The sequence below is a fragment of the Sus scrofa genome, chromosome 15 (genome assembly GCF_000003025.6).
Source record: "Sus scrofa isolate TJ Tabasco breed Duroc chromosome 15, Sscrofa11.1, whole genome shotgun sequence".
NCBI lineage: Eukaryota > Metazoa > Chordata > Mammalia > Artiodactyla > Suidae > Sus > Sus scrofa.
In genome coordinates, this window is record NC_010457.5 from 139,771,514 (window position 1) to 139,791,057 (window position 19,544).

The 19,544-nt window shown below is 61.5% G+C and overlaps 1 protein-coding gene across 5 annotated transcripts in view; it reads left to right on the forward strand.

Annotated features, from left to right (window-relative positions):
* Positions 1-19,544, forward strand: part of CROCC2 (ciliary rootlet coiled-coil, rootletin family member 2) — a 68,620-nt gene that overhangs the window by 22,354 nt on the left and 26,722 nt on the right. For 4 of the 5 annotated variants that reach the window (XR_002339298.1, XM_021075704.1, XM_021075706.1 and 1 more), the window contains exons 6-17: positions 2,715-2,815; positions 3,298-3,495; positions 4,656-4,752; positions 5,414-5,613; positions 7,209-7,391; positions 7,635-7,779; positions 8,190-8,336; positions 8,488-8,718; positions 12,745-12,938; positions 15,917-16,044; positions 16,421-16,590; positions 17,204-17,380. Coding sequence is in view for 4 of the 5 variants with exons in the window: in XM_021075704.1 (XP_020931363.1) it covers positions 2,715-2,815; positions 3,298-3,495; positions 4,656-4,752; positions 5,414-5,613; positions 7,209-7,391; positions 7,635-7,779; positions 8,190-8,336; positions 8,488-8,718; positions 12,745-12,938; positions 15,917-16,044; positions 16,421-16,590; positions 17,204-17,380 (1,971 nt within the window). In the remaining variant the exon portion in view is untranslated. The remainder of the gene's footprint in view (positions 1-2,714; positions 2,816-3,297; positions 3,496-4,655; positions 4,753-5,413; positions 5,614-7,208; positions 7,392-7,634; positions 7,780-8,189; positions 8,337-8,487; positions 8,719-12,744; positions 12,939-15,916; positions 16,045-16,420; positions 16,591-17,203; positions 17,381-19,544) is intronic. The other variant, XM_021075705.1, reaches the window with a different exon arrangement.

Consider the following 19,544-nt stretch of genomic DNA (forward strand, 5'->3'; position numbering starts at 1 on the left):
GGGCACTGGGTAGAAGACCCCCGCTTTGAGAGAAGGACCCCATGACAGGGACGGTGCCTCCCCCGCAGGCCCCAGGCTTGGGCAGTAGAACGAGGGCCGAGCCCGGCTCTGGCGTGGCCGCCCTGCTCTTGAGAGGGAGGGTCTCCAGGGGCCTGACTCCTGGTCAGACCTGGGGGGTGGGGGCTGGGCACACCATGGCTCCCGCCCCGGCCAGGCCAGCAGGGGCCTCAGCCAGCAGGTGCGGTGCTCCAGCCTCAGCCTGGCTGGGAGGAACGTGCCGTGTGGACCGTCTCGGGTGGTCACCGGTGGCAAGAGGTCCAGCGTGAGGTGGGGGCCTTAGTCCAGACAGGTCACCCACACCCCTGCCTACCTCTTCCCCATGAGCCTGTGACCTCTGTGTCAAAGAGGCATTTGTGCCTCTGCTCCGATGGTCCCCAGATGTCCCCGTGGGCCCGCGGGCAGGATTTCTCCTGGGAAGGGGCAGAAGCCAAGGCCGAGGTGCCCCGCTCGCCCGGGCCTCAGCTGACCCTGCACAGACCCTCAGGCAAGCCCACCCTGCCCTTCCCACACGGACCTGGCGGAGAGGGAGGCCTGAGCCCACTGTGCGGCCGGACGGGCCCTCCGGCTGCACCCACCCCAGGATGGGGCCTGGGGGTCAGACAAGCTGAGCGCGGCGTCAGGACAGAGGGCGCTGCCTTCACCATCACTGGCGCATTTGTCATCACGGGGTGGCTGCCAACGGCCGGGCTCCCGTGTGGGGCAGGGGAGACGCTGCAGACACACCATGCCCGCCCCATGGCCCCTAGTGACCACCGTGTGTGGAAACGAATACCCTGGAGACCGTGTCGGGTCCAGTTCGGCACTGGCTCATCAAGGGTCTTTGCTCCTCTCTTGTCTTGGAACCACCCATCGGTAGGTAGCCGTTTCTCTCAGCCGCTTGAAGACACCCTTCCTCTGTCCCCTGGCTGCCCGGCCACCGCCCGGCCCACGGAGCCCCACTGAGCCCTGGGGGCGGTCCCGGTCTTCTCCCTCTGGCCGCTCTGAGCTCTGCGGGCTCTAAGATGGGCCCGGGGGCAGGCGTCCCCGTCTCTCCTGCTGAGGATCCATCGGGATTCTTTATTCGCGGTTTTTGGAAAGTCCATCAGCTCCGTGCGCCCGACCCAGGCCTGTGCCCCCTCCCACGCTTCTCAGCCCCCCGGCCTCCCTTCTCTCCTCGTCCTGGTCTACATTTCGGATAATTTTCTCACGCCTACCCCGCTGGTCGTCGGTTTTCTCTTCAAGTCTTCAGTCTCTGAGAAACCTGCCTACTTGGCTTAAATTCTAACTATTGCATTTTTCATTTTTAAGAATCCTGATTTTTATTCTGAGTGTTTTCCTGGTGTCATACTCTTAACTCGTATTTGCAAGCCTCGTGTGTATTTGTCGATGCATATTAAAAAAGGTACTTTGTCGTCTTTGATAGTCTGCTCTCTGCAGTTCTTCGAGTCTCTTGTTTCTGCTAGGTCTTGATCATGGTGCTGTGTTTCCCTGTGTCCTTGATGGTTTTTCTAAAAAATGTTTTCGGCTGAGCACCCCCTTTGCTGTGGGATTCTGAAAGTTCTTTGAGACCCGCCGTGCGTGTGTATGTTCTGGAAAGGATTTTCACTTGCTTCTGACAGAAGCCATGGTCCTTGGTCAGGACAGGACAGGCCTCTGCTCTCCTCGCTCCCAGGAAGGGTGTCTGGTCCCTGCTCTTTGACGACCACCATGGGCGGGGGACAAGTACGCAGCAGCCTCCGGCTCCAGGCACGAAGGGGCGTCCCCGACAGAAGGTCCACAGCAGAGCGTTCCTGGGCTGAGCGGGGGCCCTCAGGCGTGGGGCCAGGGAGGGGAGCAGCACAGGCTTCATGAAGGAAGAGTGGGTGCGTGGGTCCTGAGCCCGAGGCCCAGAAGGATGCGACAGTCCTCAGGAGCAGCTCTGAAGGACGGCAGGTGGCGGGTGTGCGGCAACAGGGCGGGAGGGACCGTGGAGACGCTGGAGAGCACGGGGGTGTCGACGAGCCCTCTGGGGATCCCGGAAGGTCAGGAGGACCCAGCCCGGTGCAAGGCTGGGAAGGCGGCGTGGAGACTCAGAACCTTCTGGGCGTCGGCTTAGCTCCCTGCAAGGCTGGCCCCGCGACCACGACGCCGGCCTCCATCCCCTTCCCCAACCCATCCGTGCCCACAGTCCAACAGCCCAATTCACTCCGCCTGGCCTTGGGGTGGCTCCCACCCCCATCCCCACCTCTGTGAGCTCAGAGGCAGAGGCTTCTATTGCCCTGGCACCTCCAAGAGCCAACCCCACCTCCGGATGTCTTCGGGGCCCTCGAAGAGTAGGACCTGGGGGAGAAGACAGGGCCTGTTTCCTGGTGTTTGCCCCACTTCCCAGCTGGAGGCCAGGGGCTGAGTGCTGCCCTGTGCCAGCAGGGACAGAGGTCGAGGGGTCCTGGGTCTGGGCAGGTTCTCCTGGGAGGGGCACAGAGCCCTGCCCGCGGGGGTGGTTTGCATTATTTGGACTAAGTCATAGGATGTGGGCTGAAGGAAGGTAGGTGACGCTGCTCTACTCCACCCCCTGCCTGCTGCCCGCCTGGTGCTGGGGGCTGTGGGGAGGGCGATGGGGGTCCAGGGCTCCCTGCCCCCTCCCCCCCCCCAGACCTGGCCTCCGCCTGCAGTGGACGTGAGCCTCTCGCTTTCAGATGCGGCGTGCTGGCTTGGGGGAGCCCCAGGGGGTCCTCTTGCGGAGACAGGTCACCGCACTCCGGGGACACTTGGCTGAGCTACGCGCAGCCACTGAGAAGTAAGTGCCAGCCACCTGCCCGCCCAGAGCCAGGTGTGGGCTCCGGGAGGGCGGGGCTCCAGGCTCCCATGGGGACGGTTCGAGCCCTACCTGGACTTTGTTTTGGGTGGCCGATGGAGTGGTGGAGCCAGCAGGGGAGGTGGGCAGTGGGGCAGGTGGACGAAGAATGGGGCGATGGGCAAGGGTGCAGGGGGGAGACGGGAGGGCGGGCCTGTTAGGGACCCACTCTGGGAGGGGCAGGTGTACATGGATGGAGCTTCGGGGCCCCTCTGGTCCTTACCAGACGCCTCGCACAGCCTGTCCTGTCTGGCCTGGCCCAGCCCCCCCCGCCCACACCCCAGCTGTTTCGTGGGGACAGTCGATGCCACAGTCTCCCTCCTGAGACCGGCTGGGCGGTGGACTGCTGTGGGCATGTGACCAGACCCTGCGGCTTGGAGGCTCCAGACCCACAGCTCAGCAGGGGCGCTGCTCTTGTCGCCCAGGGATTTGGCGGACATGCGAGCGGAGGCCGCCAGGTCGGCCCGCCGCCTGCACATGGCCTGCCTGAACCTCGGCTCTAACCTGCGGCTGACGGCCAGCAGCACGGCCGGTGCCCTGGAGCAGCAGCTGCGGGACAAGGTGCGGGAGATGCTGCAGCTGCAGGGCCGCTGGGACGCGGAGAAGGTGGCCCTCCAGGCCAGGTGGGTGCAGGAGGCAGGGACAGCGGGCCCCGCGCCCGGCCAGTCGGCCTGGAAGCTGCAGGCTGGGACCTCACTCACGTGCAGCTTCCTCCCAATGGCACCCCCATCCTGACCCCAGGGCGCGTCCCCAGTGCCCAGCACGGTTCACAGGCACCATCCCGAAGGCCGGGGCTGGGGGCGGGGGCAGCATTAGTGCCCGTGACTGTGCGTGTTCCGTGAACGCTGCCCCGGACACACTTGAGCTGCTCCCAGAGGTGGAATGATCAGGCTGGAAGCACTTTGCTCCAGGGCCAGGCGCTGCTTCAAGGGAAACTGTTTAAGAAGCTGAAGCAGGGTGCGAAGGCAGGGGGGCGCCTGCCGGGAAGCCGGGGGGTGGGAGGGCAGCGGGGACTGCGTGTGGGGGCGTGGAAGCCGTTCATAGGGAACAAGGCGAGCGGAAAAAAAAAAAAAAAAAAAAAAAAAAAAAAAAGAAGCTGAAGCAGGTGCAAGGGCAGGGGGCCACTCCCCGCAAGCCTGGGGGCTCTGGACACGGACTCTCGTGTGGGGCGTGGAAGTCGCGTGAGGGCAGCTTCTGCAGGAGGCGAGCGGCAGCTCCCGGTAAAGAGCTGACACTGCCACAGGGCAGCTCCCGGGACCTGGGGTTCATGAGGTCACGCGTGCCCTGCCCAGAGCCAGCCCACACTGCCCTCGGGCCTGCTGAGTCCAGCACACCCCAGCCAGCCCCGGAGGAGCACAGGGTGGGGCAGCAAGGGGTCTTTGAGAAGAAAGTGGCTCCTGGGAAGGACAGACAAGCGTCATCACGCTGGCGGAGGAGCGCAGCCAGAGGGGCCCAAAAACAGGCTCTTCGAGGACCGGGCAGGGCCTGGGGAAGCCACCGCGGGGCTGGAGAGCTGAGTCGGGGTCAGGATGGGGCCTTGAATGCGGCACTTGGGCTCGGCACTTTACTCCGAGACAGCGGGAGCCATTGAAGTTTCTAGAGCAGAAGAGCAGGGTCTGACCAGACTGGGGACTGAGGCCCACTCAGACAGAGGTGGCCAGTGTCAGCAGGGAGGCTGCATCGCAGGAGGGTCCGATGGAGCCAGGGCATTCCAGCGCCCACGGGTGCCCTGAGCTCTGTTTTGGGTGCTGAAGACCCTGCCCGACTCCCAACTTCTCCCTAGACTCTCAGAGCAGACGCTGCTGGTGCAGAAGCTCACAGAGCAAAATGCCAACAAGGACCGAAGCATCTCTTCCCTCAGGACAGATGTGCAGAAACTGGTGCGTGGGGCTGGGAGACGGCGGCGTGCAGTGGGGGCACCTGGGCCCGCAGGAGGCCGGGTCCCTGGGGGCCTGGGGGCCGAGGCCAAAGCCCTACAGTACACAAAAGTGCAGGCCCGCCTCCTTCCCACGTGGAGTGTCGGGTGGGCTGCAGGGTCCTGATGGTTCCAGCTGGCCATGGGACTTGGACGGACCCGTTTGCCCTGGGCCTTGGTCTCTCCCCTCCGCCCCTGCCTCTCTGCGCCCTGAAGGGGGCCAGGCAGATGCGGGCACCTGGAGCTGGGGTGCAGCAGAAGTGCTGAAGGCCATCTGAGGGCGCGCTATGCCCCCCGCGACTGTGTCCCATCCGGGGCCTGCTCCCCGGCCACCCTGGACCCCGCACTGCCAGCTTGCAGGCGGCCTTTGGGAGGCAGTGATAGCAGGAGGCGGTCAGTGGCCGCAGAGGCAATGATGCACCCCGTCCCCCTGGGAGCAAAGCCACAAAGGCTGCCAGGCTGCCAGACTGCCAAGGGCAGTTACAGGGCCTGCCCCTGAACCCCACAGCAGGGGGGTCTCGGTCTTAAGGGCATCCTATCTCGTGGAGTTGGGGGCTCTGGCTGGCCTCTGTGGTCACAGGCCTGGCCGGGCCACGGGGCTCAGGCGGCACCCCACTCTCGGGCAGGAGCTGCGTCTGCAGCTGGAGTCCTCCGAGGCAACGGCGGCCGGGCTCCAGGAGCGGATGTCAGAGAGCCAGCGGGAGCTGCGGGCCTTGCGGAGGCTCCTGCGGGAGCAGGCCCAGGAGCACCAGGCCCTCCTGGGCAGGCTGGAGGCGCAGAGCCAGGAAGCACAGCGCTGCCGGGTGTCCAGCGAGCTCCTGGGACGGTGAGGCTGGGGTGGGGGGTGCCCCTCCATCAGGCCTTCCAGCAGGAGCGAGGGTGGTCTCCCAGACAGAAACTGCTCCCGGCCAGGCCACCTCCCCTCGCCCCCCACCCGGGCCACACCGAGCACACCTGCTTTCCCTCGTCTGGGCCCCCTGGGCTGTGTCTCCCCAGGACTCCCCTTCCCAAAGCCCCACCCTCAGCTGCATCCCAGGCGCCCCTCCTGGACACAGGCAGCGCTCTCTCCCACCTGCCCCTGGCTGCCAGGACTCCTCCAGGGGTCCCACCCAGCCTTCACAGGTGGTCCGTAAAGCCCCAACCCCCTCCCTCGGGGCGGCCCTGCACACACCCCTTGCCCATCCTGCAGACCTGGTACCCACGATGCAGTCCACTGTGAGGCTGTCTGGGTGCTTCTGTGCATTTTACTGCCCTGGGGGGGCGTGGCGTGTGGAAGGGGACCCCCCCCAGGAGATTCCTGAGTGGGAGGTCTTGGGGCTTCCCAAATCCACACGCTGGGCATGGGACATGGGGCATGGGGGCGTGGGGGCAGGGGGCACGGGGCACGGGTCATGGGGCGGGGAGTGGGCTGGCGGCCCAGGAATTTTTCCTGTGGGGGGAGCTGTGCAGGGGGGACAGGACAAACTCCGTGCTCCCCCCTCACTCCCTGGACTACGGGTCCCTCAGGGCTGCCCCTTCCCTGAGTGGCCTGACATCCCTCAGTCCTGGGATGGAAGGTCTGAGGAAAAATCAGTCCCAACCCTGCCCTTGAGAGGCGCACAGGAGCCGGGCAGAGCTGGAGCTGAGGGGTTCAGCCTGGCACAGGGGCTCAGGAGCCATGGGGCCCTGGAGGATGTGAATGAGGTGGGGGGGGCCTTCCTGGGGGAGGGGGGGCAGCGCAAAGCGGGCAGGGACCACTGGGGGCCCCAGGGGCTCTTAGCTGGGCCATGACTTTCAAGGCAGTCTGGCTGCAGCGTCCTGGGCATAGGTGGGCAGGTGGCCCCTCCGTACAGGGGCCGAGGGGCTGGATCCAAAAGGCGTTTGGGAAGGGGGGCCTCGGGACTCTGTGTCAGGGCATATCCATGGAGCGGGGACCCCTGAGAGTTCAATTCCAGGTGATGGGTGACCTGAGGGAGGACTTGGGTGGGTCAGCTCTGAGCACAGCTGTGCACCAGGAGCTGGCCCTCGAAGCTCGGCCATCAGGGGAGGTAAGCTGTGCAAGACGTGGCTCTGCAGGACTCTCTCTGGGGTCCCCCCCGCAATGGCTTCTGCAGGACGGGTCTAACTTAGCCTACAGGTGCAGAGGGCCAAGCGCGGGGCATACCTGGGGCGGGGGCGTGGCAAGGCCCTCCAGGGCTCTAAGGGCTCCTGCGGGGCTGCCAGGAGCCAGGCAGAGCCCACTGGTGGCCACCCCACCTGGACAGGCCAGCCTGAGCTCAAGCGGCTGGATCTTCTCACCCCTCCCCACGCGTCCCGAGACCCTGCCCAGCCCACCCTCCTGGCACTGAGGCCAATGCTCCATTGATTATACCCAGTGAGACCCCTGGTTCCCCTCCCCTGCTGCACATCCGGGGCCCCATTGTCCACCTCCCCTGCTCCCAGAGAGAAGGCAGCTCTGCAGGAGGCAGTGGAGGAGCTGAGAGGGAAGGTGGACGTTTCGGGCCAGGAGAGGCAGAGGCTGGAGGCCAGGAATGCAGAGCTGCAGAGAAGCCTCCTGCAGTGGGCGGAGCAGAAGCAGGAGCTGGCGCAGTCGGGCGAGCGGGGCCGCAGGGAGCTGGAGGCCAGGTGGGCTGCGCAGAGGGCGGTCACGTGCCCTCTCACTGGGGCTCCCTTCTTCTGCAGTCTCATCTTGGGGGCGGGGGTGCCTAGTGAGACAGCAGCCCCCACCCCGCCGGCTGACATGCCCACCGCCAGCCCACACCCTCCCTTGGAGGGAGCTGCAGGTGCTCACCCTGCCTGCTGGGTCCTGTGAGGTGGCCCCCACCTTGCCCTGAGGTGACCTCGTGCCCTCTGGTTTCCGGGTCTCAGTCAAGGGCGCCTGGAGCAGCTGGAGGAGAAGGTCTCAGGGCTCAAGAAGGAGTTGGTGTCAGCCCAGGAGGCGCTGAGCACAGCGCAGCTGCAGAGGGACCTCCTGGAGAGCGAGCGGGAGGGGCTGCGCATCGCCCTGGCCCGGGTACATTCCTGCTCCTCCCTCCCTCCAGCTGCGGCTTCGGGGCCCGCTCCCGCCCCTTGCCTCTGGCCTCTCCTGCCTGGGCCCTCGGGCCATCCCCGGGGGTCTCAGACTCACCCTGGCCAGTGGGCACCCTCCCCCCCACCACCAAGTGCTGGCCTCACCTGCTCCTCAGTGCGCCCCTCCCTCGGCCATCCTATCACCTCTCCTGGCCTCACCTTAGGTCTCCAGAGACCTCACCACTGTGGGGCTCCTTCTTCCACCCCCCAGCCCTGCTGGCACACCTCCACAGCACGGGACTCACCCCTCCCTGGGCACCAGCAGCTCTGCCTGGGGAGCGCTCTGCCCATGACTCTGAAAGTCCCTCCCTGGCTCCGCTGCTAGGGTAACCTCTGCTCTCCCTCCCGACCCAGGCTGAGTCCAGCAAGGCTGACCTGGAGCTGCTGGTGACCCGGCTCAAGGCGGAGGGGGTGGAACAGAGGGACTCCCTGGCCAAGATGGCTGGCCTGATGGAGGGGCTGGCTCAGGACAAAGGCTCCCTGAACCACCTGGTCCTGCAGGTGAGACAAGGGCCCAGGAGGACCTTGCCCTGAGCCTCCCTCCCCCAGACGGCCTGGGAGGCTGGCCCCAGCCCCGGGGTCTGGATCTCAGGCCCCTCCTGGACGTGGGGGCTGAGGGGACATGACGCCTCCCCGCCCCCCTTGGCGGCAGCTGGAGCAGGAGCAGGATGAGCTGCGGGAGCAGCAGAAGGCGCTGGAGCGGGAGCGGGCGGGCGCCCGGGAGCAGCTGGCACAGGCGGAGCAGCAGCTGGAGCTGGTGCGGGCTGAGCGGCGGGGCCTGCAGCAGGCCTGCGGGCACCTGGAGGAGCGGCTAGAGCGGCTGGAGGGGCAGGCCACCCGGCTGCAGCGAGAGCGGGTGCAGCTGCAGGAGCAGGTGGGCCAGGTGAGGGCTCCCAGTCCCCCCGGGCAGGGCCCCTGCCTTGGGGGCAAACAGACGGGCACACGGCAGCTGGCGAAGGCAGGGGGCTGAGGATGGAGCCCCGGCGCGTTCTCATGGCAAGGCTGCCTGGTTTGGTGGACTCCAAGCCGGCTTCCCGGTGGCGGGAGTTGGGGTCGGGGACGGACACACAAGGAGGACGTCCCCACCACCCCGGGCTGAGGGTCCAAGGCCTCGGGCCCAGTGATGCCTGCATGCGGGGTGGGGACTGCCCCCCCCCGCCCCCGAGCTGTTTCTCTCCTCCCCCGGCCACGTCCACACAGCAGAGCTCTGGCTCGCTCACCAAACCCACCGACGTGGGGGTGGAGCAGCTTCAGGGACGAGACCTGGCCTTTGCTTCTTCTGGACCCCAGCCTGGTTGGCACACAGGAAACCCCCTGGAGTCTCGGGGCCCGAGTGGCGTCCTGTCACTTGGGGACTCAGTCCAGCCTCGTCCCGTTCCTCAGACTCTGCCCTGTCCTTTCGTGGGTCACCCTGTCCTCTCCTTTTAGTGGACCTGCGGTCACGTTCAGTCAGCCAGCACGCGGCTCAGTGGCCTGTGACAAGGGTCCACACCTGTGCGGCCGCCACCGCTGTCAGCGTGCAGGGCGCCTCCACCCGCCCGGCAGACTCCCCTGCGTCCCCGCCTCCCAGGTGGCCTTGGCCCTTCCCCGGGCCACCGCGGACCAGCTTCTGGCTTGAGGCTTGTACCCGGAGCCATGGGCACACGCCCTCGATGGAGCAGCTCTGGCTCAGCCGCAGGTCGGCGCGAGCCACCGCGTTGCTAGATGGAGAAAGAGCTCGTTCTTTCTGACGCCTGCGATGCCCCCTGCAGGGCCGGGCCAGGTTGGCACACCCTCTCTCCTGCTTCGGGACTCTGGGTGTTTCCAGCTTGGGCCTTGAGCACGTGTGTTCAAGCCACGTGCGTGTTCTCACTTCTCTTGGGTAGGTACACAGGAGCGAATGGGCCGAGTCCCTGGGAGAGCGCGTGTAGAGGGTTCAGAGCCGCCCGCCCGCCCGGCGCTTCCCCGAGGCCGTGGTTATATCCTCCTCGGCCGGGGCCCCCAGCTGCTCCTCTGCCTTGCCAGCTTCTGGCATGATCCGGTTTTATTTGTTAGCTGTTCCGCGTGCGTGAAGCGATCCGCCACGGCGCTTTTCATCAGCGTTTCCTGATAACAGAGGACACAGCACATTTTCATGCACTTATTAAATGCTTACTGAATACGCATAGACCGTATTTTGTCACGTATCTGTCGCCTATTTTTATCGGGTTTTCTAATTTTGGTTATGGACGTATAGGAGTTCACAGACCTCGATACGAGTCCTAGTTTGGGTGACTCGTCTAATCCCTTTTCTTAAAGTATGTTTTTGCCTCCCCGTTTCTCTTATTCCCGAGAAGCCGTCAGTAAAATCCAAAATGATTAAAGCCACAGAGACTGCATCGCAGACAAAGAAGTTCAGATTGAATCAGGCATGGGAAAGTAAAACTCCGGCCGAGTGCCAGACTCCAAGGACCTATGACCAAAATGTTCAAGTTTTGTTTGTTTGTTTGTTTTTTACAAGCTGGAAAATTCAACTTTCTAGTTTATAACACGTGAGAAAAAATACCTGACATGGTCTATTAATACACTCACACTTTTTCTGTGAGAAGTGTTCTTCCAGGGTCACTAAAAGAAGACCCTTAAAATCATGTAAGTATTATGTACGAAATGTCAGGAATATAAGAAAACTGATGACACAAAGACCCCTGGGTCCAGTTCTCCTTGTCCATAGACACTTTGGTAGGAACCTGGAGAATTTTTCGAACTTGATCGTTGAGCTACTTATTAGTAAAATAGCACCTAAAACATTTTCACCACAAAACAAAACAGACCAGCAAAATTAACATCCCGCAGAGATTCCAAGATCTGTGGAAGGCTTCACGAATTGCATGTCGTCCTTGCTCAGGGGCATGCTGATCTTCTCTGGATCATTCCAATTTGTACACATGCCACTGAAGCGAGCACTTCTTTTTTTTTTTTTTTTTTTTTTTTTTTTTTTGTCTTTTTGCCATTTCTTGGGCCGCTCCCACGGCATATGGAGGTTCCCAGGCTAGGGGTCCAGTCAGAGCTGCAGCTGCCAGCCTATGCCAGAGCCACAGCAACGCAGGATCTGAGCCGCGTCTGCAACCTACACCACAGCTCACGGCAACGCCGGATCCTTAACCCACTGAGCGAGGCCAGGGATTGAACCTGCATCCTCACAGATACTAGTCAGATTCATTGCCACTGTACCGCAAGGGAACTCCTTGACAGTATTTCTGAAGGACAGAAACGTTTACCTTTGGCAGAGTTCCGTTTACCAAGTTCTTAAGAGCCGTGCGGTTAGTATTTTCTCGGTGCTGAGAACTCTGCTGCCCCGGCAGAGTCCGCTGTTGCCCAGAGAGGAGACCGTGTCCTTTCTTTTCTTCAGCTCTTGGGCTGATGATCCATTTCAAGCTGACGTTCCTGTACAGTGGTGCTCAGAGTGTGTTCCTCAGACCAGCAGCCTCAGCGTCACCTGAGAACCGGTTAAAATGCAGGGTCTCAGCTCCCTCCCCAAACCTCCTGGGCAGAAACTCTGCGGGTGGGGCCCAGGGACCTGGGTTTTCATTCTCCCTCCAGGTCACTCTGAAGCGCGTTAAGGACGGGGCCGCAGGTGTGTGAGGTGAAAGAGGAAGGCCAGGCCGTTATTTTCTTATCAGTAGCCCGCGTCCCAGCTCCTGTTTTTGAAGAGACCCTCCTCTGAAACTCTACTTACACACATGGGGACCTTCCAACCTTGTCTTGAATGTCTCTTACATCCCCGCCCGTGCTTCCACCTTCTTCCTCCTCCGGATTCCGTCGGATGCATCCCCTTCGTCTGTCTTCTAGACCATCAGCCTTCATCCTGTCTAACCTGCCGCTGGACTCAGCTATTCATGTTGGCTATTATGTTTTTAAATCACGTCGTTCACATTCGCTGTCCGCGTCTGTTGTGAAGTTCTGCGTTTTGCATCCGTCTTCGCGAACGTGTTAACCGCAGCTGCTTTAAAGTGTTGGAGAACCCCGACATCCGGCGAGCCAGGGCCCAGGGCGGCGCGTGCATCTGTTTTCTGTGCTTGTGCGTGGTGTGCTGCTGGATGATTCTTCCCATCGTGAATCTTCTGTCCGGCTTGGTCATGTGGATGAGACGCCAAGTATCATACGCAAACATTACAGAAAGAACCGGACCGTGAAGAAGCTGCTCCTCACCCAGGGAGCGCTTGTTTTTGACTCTGGCAGGCGGTGAGGACGCACGGTCCCCATAATCCAGGGCGGAGGGGGTTCAAACCTGAGCCTCAGCTTCTGAGGGATGGTCCATTTCTGACTCAGCTAGAAACTGGGGTGTTCATCAGGGCCCCCCGCCTTGACGGCTGCGAAGTTGAGTTTCGTTCCCCTAAGGCTGCAGTACGGCCAGGAGCTCCCCTCGGCCTCTCTGTTCCTCAGCGCAAACCGTGACATCTGCACGCGCTCTGAGGACAGAGCAGGTGCGCGCGAGCAGTGGCACCACTCTGCTTGCCTCTGCTCCGAGCTGCCTTGGCGGCTCCCCCGGGCCTTGTGCAGGTGGCCGTGGTGGGTCTGGCCTGGATTTCTGTGCCGTTCTTGGTGGGGGTGTCCGCAATAACCGGCCCCTCTGGCACCTTTTGGCATTTCAGTGCAACATCTCCTGACCCCGGAAACTTGTGGCCCAACAAAAGGTCGCGTTCAGATTGGCAGCGGGGTCCCGCCTAGGGGCTCGTTTCCATAGTTTCTCCATCGTGGTTGCAGGAGCGGGGCCCCTCTCCGGGAAACCCGCCAGGGGCCCTGTCCGTGTCCGTCTCGTAACCCTCTTCCTCTTTCCTCCACGCCATCCTGCGTGAAACCACTTTGCCCGAAGTCCTTCTTTGCCCCCAGAGGCCCCCGTCATCCTCCCTCTTCCTCTGCTGGACTCTCCTCTCCCCCTCCCCCTCCCCAGGTCACATGCAAGAAGCAGGCCCTGGAGGAGCAGCTGGCCCAGAGCCTGCAGGACCAGGAGGCCCAGATGGACACTCTCCAGAGGGCCCTGCAGGAGAAGGAGGCTTTGTCTGACGAGCGGGCCCAGCTGCTGGCCAAGCAGGAGGACCTGCAGAGGCAGGGCCAGCTCAAGGCTGAGGAGGCGGCTGACCTCAGGTACCCGGGGACCCGTGGGCAGGGCGTGCTCGTGTGGCCTTGCCTTCCAAGCCTGCAGCGTGGCGGGGACGGGCCGTCACTCAGCAACTGCAGGGCAGGGGTAAACACAGTGCTACAGGCTCGGGGGCACCGAGAAGAGAGAAATCCAGGCAGGGACGCCCTGGACGGCCTTCCTGAGAGATGTGGCTGCACAGGCCAGGTGGCAAGTGGCAGAAACCCGTCTCAGACCAGTGGAAAGACATGGAACGTCTTGCTCACGGATCTGAGAAGTTCGGGGTATGTGTTGCTTCAGGCAAGGCTGGATCCGGGCACTCCCACAGTGCCCGCAAGAGGCTGCCTGTCCCCTGTCAGCACTGCTGGACTCTGGGACTTCACTCTTGGGCAGGCAAGGGGTGAGCGCTGGCGAGATGGCCAGGGGCTACTTCCAGCTCCCGGCTCCAGCAGACGCAGGGCGCCCTCTCCCCACGAGCAGCCAGGGACCTGCTACCCATGGCCATCTTGAGCCACTTGCTGTCTGTGAATGGACCAGGGAGTCGCCGGGCTCTGACTGGCAGGCTAGGGGCCCATGCCTGACCCTGGAGCCAGGGTAGTGGCAGCCCCGGGTAACACGAGGCTGAGGGGTCATGGGTGGGCCCGTGGAACTGATGACACTTGGTGGGTGAGAGTGGGGTGCCCACGGGCTATTGCCTGGGGCCGAGCTGGCCCAGAACTCTGAGAACGTGCAAAAGCTGGTGGCTTTCTGTCCCCTGGGCCCTGCTCAGCAACAGCTAAGTGTTTTTGGAGAAGGATCTCCTCCCAGAATTCTGGAATCTGGGACCGTGAGGGAACTTAGAGGCCAGGAACACGCGGGCAGAATCAAGCTGGAAGCCCGCCAAGGCTGCTGTGGGTGGGCAGCAGAGGGTGCCAAGACCTGCCTGAGCCCCTCCAGGCCCTGCCAGGGCTCAGAAGGCCAGGGGTTGGAGGCCTTTTCCTCTGCTGCCAGAGCACAGGCCCCGGCCAGACCCTCCTCCAGCCTCAGCCCTGACCACTGCCCTCGGGGGACCTGCAGCCCCCGGGCAGAGTCCCACGCCTGCGAAAGAGCAGGTCCTGGTGGCCGGTCTGAGCCGCTCGGGATGTGACTTGCTGCTCGTGATGACCAAGGACCCCAGGCCCCAACAAGGCTGCCATGGCGGGGATGCCCTCTCTGCTCCCCAGCTCCAGCCAGCCAATGGGGCCCCCACGCTCACCGTGCGCTCCAACCAGGAGGCTCCAGGAGGTGCTCTTGGGGTCTCCGGCTCTGGGAAGATTCGGGGTCAGACCGGCACGGGCCACTCCTCCCAGAGGGGACCAGTGGGACCTCTGGGAGAGGCGGGTCTGAGGCAGACAGAGCTGGAGAGAGCCGTTCAGGCAGAGGGAGGGTCCGTGGGGCGTGGGGACCACGTGGGGTGCCAAGGGCGGGTCTGGAAGGGTTTCCGGGCTCCGCAGACACGGCGGCCGTGGAAGGTGTGACATGTGCCCTTCCCCCGACAAGGCCCAAGGGAGTCTGCGGGGCCGGGGCAGGCGGGCAGGGACCCCCTCCGACCCTACCCCGGCCCACGGACGTGTTTGGGGTTGTGCGTCGGCTGCTCGCATCTTCACTGGGTGCTTGTGGTGAGTGTGGCTTTGCCTTGTTTGCTTGGTTGTTTTTCGCACTGCACAGCCCGCAGCACAGGGCAGAGCCCAGCAACTATTCAAACACGCCCGACGCCTGGTGACTGATGCTTAGTTCTCAGAACTGCAGGCCATGTCACCACCCTGCCCGAGGCGGGCGGCCGTAAGTTGCCCTGTTCAACCCGGGCATTTTCTGAATATCTGCATTTCTGTGCACGAACACAGGCGGCGTTTTCAAGCGTGGGTTGTGCTACATTTGACTTCTGCTCTAGAGGCTGCTTCTCAGAGCACCGCTTCCCGGGGCAGGAGGCTGGAAATCTTCATCCCCGTTAGATGCACCATACTTTCTAGAACATTCTACCATTCATCCGCATTGAAGCCGAAACTGGTTAAGGCTGGGTGAAGCTGCAGGAAGCATCTCGTACCGCGTCAGTGGCTCGTGTGTATTTCTAAAGAACTGACGTCTGGATGTGGAACTGCTGGCTGAAAGATATGCCCACTTTCCATTTTGAAATTTCCCAGTCTCTCCCTCCACAAAAGAAAGTGGCCCTTATCCCCCTTGCCAACACTAGAGATGAGCATTATTTTAAACTTTTGCTAATGTGATATGTGATCCTATCAGAGCTGTGATTTGAACCCCCTTGAGTACCAGTAAGTTTCATGTTTATCGGCCACTTGAATTTTCTTTGTAGCAGTCGTTGTTCTCATTTTTCTGCAGAATCAGTTGCTTTGTCATTGATTGGTAGGAGCTCTTTGTATATGACGGATATTAACCCTTTGCATATTTAGTGCAAATTTTTTCTGCAAGTCTGTCCCCTGTCTTTTGACTTGGTTTGTGGAATCTTTCACTTTTCTTTTTTTGACCACACCCACAGCATGCGGAAGTTCCTGGGCCAGGAATTGAACCCAAGCCGCAGCAGTGACAATGCTGAATCCTTAACCACTAGGCCACCACAGAACTCCCTGTAGGATCTTTTCTGCCCAAAACTCTGAATCCCTCTCTTTAAGTGTGTTCAGATATGTCGGCCTCTTCATTTGTGTCTTCCGTCTTTTGTGTCTTGCTTAAGATTATAAAATACCGTCTGTATTTTTTCTGCTATTTTTATAGTTGAGTTGTTTAGTTGCCTGTTTTGCTTTTGCATTTAGCTTTTTAATCCACCTGAAATATTTTTTATGTAGGGTCCAGTTACTTTGTAGAGATTTAAAATGAATGAGAGGTCCTCTGTTGCCTTCTGATTGGCTAGCCCGGCCTTGGCGGGCACTGGTCCAGCAAACGGGCTCTGCCCCATCCCTCACTGGCCGGCTTCTCTGCCAGCGTGGGCGACCCTCGTGTTTATGACTCCCCGCAGGGCCGAGAGGGATTCCCTGGAGAGCAGCCTCTTTGAGGCCCAACAGCTGGTGTCGCAGCTGCAGGCACAGCAGGAGCAGCTGGAGAGAGAGGCCCAGAGTGCCCGGCTGGCTCGGCAGGCCCTGCAAGGTGCTCTCTAGACCAGCTCCCTCTGCTCCTCCCCAAGTCCTCCCCAGAAGGGCCCCTTCCATGCCGATCATCCCCCAATGAGCTGTTCCCACTCCCCAGCCCCCAAAGGGGCCCAAACGCGGCCAGAGCACATGTGGCTGTGACAGCTGGGCACCTGCCCAGCCTGCTTCCAGTGCTGGCCAAGGCTCAGAACTGGGCTGTGTTCACGGTCCACAGGGCGGGCGCCACCGAGGGGAGGGGAGCAGGACCCACATTTGCAGTGGGGCGTGGGCTGCTGTCCTCAGAGCTGAGCTGTCACTCCCCAGGGAGCCTCGGGACCACAGGGGGTCCAGTGGACGCCCTGCAGCCGATCTCTGAGGCACCCGTCCTTTCACAGTGGAAATGGAGCAGCTGAAAAGTGCCTGGGAAGTGCAGGAGACGAAGCTGCAGTGGGACGTGGGGCGGCTTCGGCGGGAGGTGGCACAGCAGGAGCACGACACACAGCTGGCCCTGGAGAGCCAAGCACTGGCCCATCGTGAGGACCTGGCACAGCTCCAGAGGGAGAAGGTCAGCTTCGCTGGGACCACCCAGTGGCCCCATCACCTCCCAGGAGTCTGCTGTGTCCCCAAGGGTGGCAGACACTTGCAAAGGGGCCAGGAGACCAGCCAGGAGGTAGAGGCACCTGAGCCACATGAGGCTGGGCCGGAGGACACTTCCCAGTTGGTGTGGCAGCCCGGGCATGGGCGGGAGCCAGTGGGCAGTGTGCGTCCTCTTGCTCACGGGAAAAGCACCCAGCTGTGGGCTGACCTGGCCGCCGTGGGCTGACCTGGCCGCCGTCTGAGGACCCATAGCTGGAGGGAGCTTTGTCCCCCATCCGAGACATCCCATGGCCACAGGTCCCAGTGGCCTTGAGTGACGTGTCCTTGCACTTGGCTCACAGGGGTTCTTGGTGCCCTGTGGAGGCTCAGGAAGGTCCATGAGCTGTTAGATGATGGCCCTTCACAGCTCCTGCCTCAGCGTCACTGTGTGTAAGGCAGGGGCGTGAGGCTGGCTGGACTGGAGGGTCCCCAGGCTTCGGTCCTGCCCTGACATCCCATGAATGGAGCCTCACTCAGGCACTGCTGGTTTCACAAGTCCTGACCTGGGAGTCTTCACAGCCTGTCTCTCTTCCTCGGCCCAGGAGACCCTAAGTCTCTTTCTGACAGAGGAGAAGGAGGCGGCAGCACGCCGGCTGGAACAGGAGAAGGAGCTGGTGGCAAAATATGCAGCTGAGAGGAAGGCTCTGGAGGAGGAAATTCAGAGCCTGAAGCATGAGCAGGATGAGAGTCTCCTCCAAATGGAACATGGGACACAGCAGGTGATGGGCCCGTGAGGCAGTGGGGATCTTCGTGTCCACCCCACAGGGCCTTCCCTGACCCATGAGGGGCTGTGTGGGGACATTTCCAGACCACTGTTACTGCAGCCTTGGTCTAGGTCCATCCCCTGCCCATCCAACCACCTGTCTGTCCATCCACCCACCCACCCACCCATCCATCCAATCTATTCACTCATCCATCTGTCCATCCATCCACCCACCCACCCACCCATCCAACCATCCATCCACCCACCCACCCACCCATCCATCCAATCTATTCACTCATCCATCTGTCCATCCATCCATCCATCCATCCATCCATTCATCCATCCATCCACCCACCCATCCAACTATCTATCCGTCCATCTATCCAACCATCCATCCACCCACCCACCCACCCATCCATCCATCCATCCAATCTATTCACTCATCCATCTGTCCATCCATCCATCCATCCATTCATCCATTCATCCATCCATCCATCCATCCACCCACCCACCCATCCAACCATCCATCCATCCACCCACCCACCCATCCAACCATCTATCCATCCACTCATCCATCCATCCACTCATCCATCCATCCATCCATCCATTCATCCATTCACCCATCCACCGATTCACCGATTCATCCATCTGCTCATTAATCTACCTGCCCATCTACATATCCACGCACTCAACTGTCCCTCCACTCACCTGTCCATCATCCATCCACATTCACTTGAATATCCATCCTTCTATTCATACACCCAGTTGTCTACCCACATACGTGGCCTTCTAATAGCATACCAAATTGTCCATTCACACACCTGGCCATACATCTACCCATCTATTTGCGTAAACATCCATCCAACTATCCAGACACCTAACCATTGACCCTCACACCTATCAGCCACTCATCTGACTGTCCATCTGTTCAACCACTCACTCAACCATTCATCTACCCGTTCGCTCACAGGTCCTTCCCTCTGTCCACACATTCAACTCTTCATCCACATCCACCATCCATCCGTGTGTCTGATTATCCATCCATGCATCTGGGCAGCCAGCCGGTCATCCATCAGTGTGTCCACCCATCAGCCTCCCACTGACATCCTCCCGTCCCACAGGCTGTTGGAATCCAGACTCTGGGCCTGTGAAAGCCACCCTCTGAGCCCAGGCTCTCCCAGTGTGCCGTGCCTCCCTAGGGCACCCACTGTGGAGTGAACGGAACAGACAAGTTGGCTGTTCGTGGGGGCTGTCACAGGACGGCAGGACTCTCATATGCGGGCGCAAATCACAGATTGCACAGAAGGCGTTTCAGTAGCAGGAATAAGCAAGGAGTATGTCAGACTCTGCATTTCCAGTTTGATTCTCAGCACTGTGAGCCCCATGGTCTTATTCGCCCTTTACTGGTGGGAACCAGCCTGGAGCTCCAGGGCACCACTGCTGGGCCCTGGGGTCCTCGTTCCTGGCTGCTCGGCTCTTCTGCTCCCCAAGAGGGAGAAGGCTTTGCAGCTGGGACAGCATTTTGAGGGTGGGCTGAAGGAGGAAGGGGCGGTTGTGCTGGAGAGGGGCGCAGGGCCAGGGCAGGTCTGGGGATGGCGTGAGGTCCCGGGCCAGCCCCTCTGCGTCGGCCATCCGCTGGGATAGCTCGCAGTACTAAGAAAGGCTACACTCACCATTGTGGTTTTGGTGCAAAGACACACATCGGGACAAGCCTTGAGGAGACACAGGGCCGGGTCCGCCCCCGAGAGTCAGGGCACAGCGGGATGTTTACCAGCCGGAGAGCCCCAGTGTTTGTATCAGGGTTTCCTCTCCTGGGGGCACTGACTGAACTCAGTGCCCAGCCCCCTCCCTGAGGCTGGAGGGTCCAACTGATCTTGGCGGCCCACTACCTCCAGGTTCGAATGGCTTGTTAACAGCTCAGACGCGGTCCCAGGGCCCGCACAGGGCAGAGGCAGCCCCGCTTGTGAAATTCCCGGGGTTCAGAGGCTCCCCCAGGACCCGGGTCAAAAGGCAGATGAGTTCTGTTGTGAAACACCGTCCCAGAGACGGCTGTGCCCAGACCAGGAAAGAGGAACGCGTCGTGTTACACCCGCCCCTGGACCGTGAGTGGGAGACGCCCAGCGTTCAAGGCCTCCCCCTTCTCGGGAGCAGCAGGTCTGGGTCTTCACACACGGCCCGCA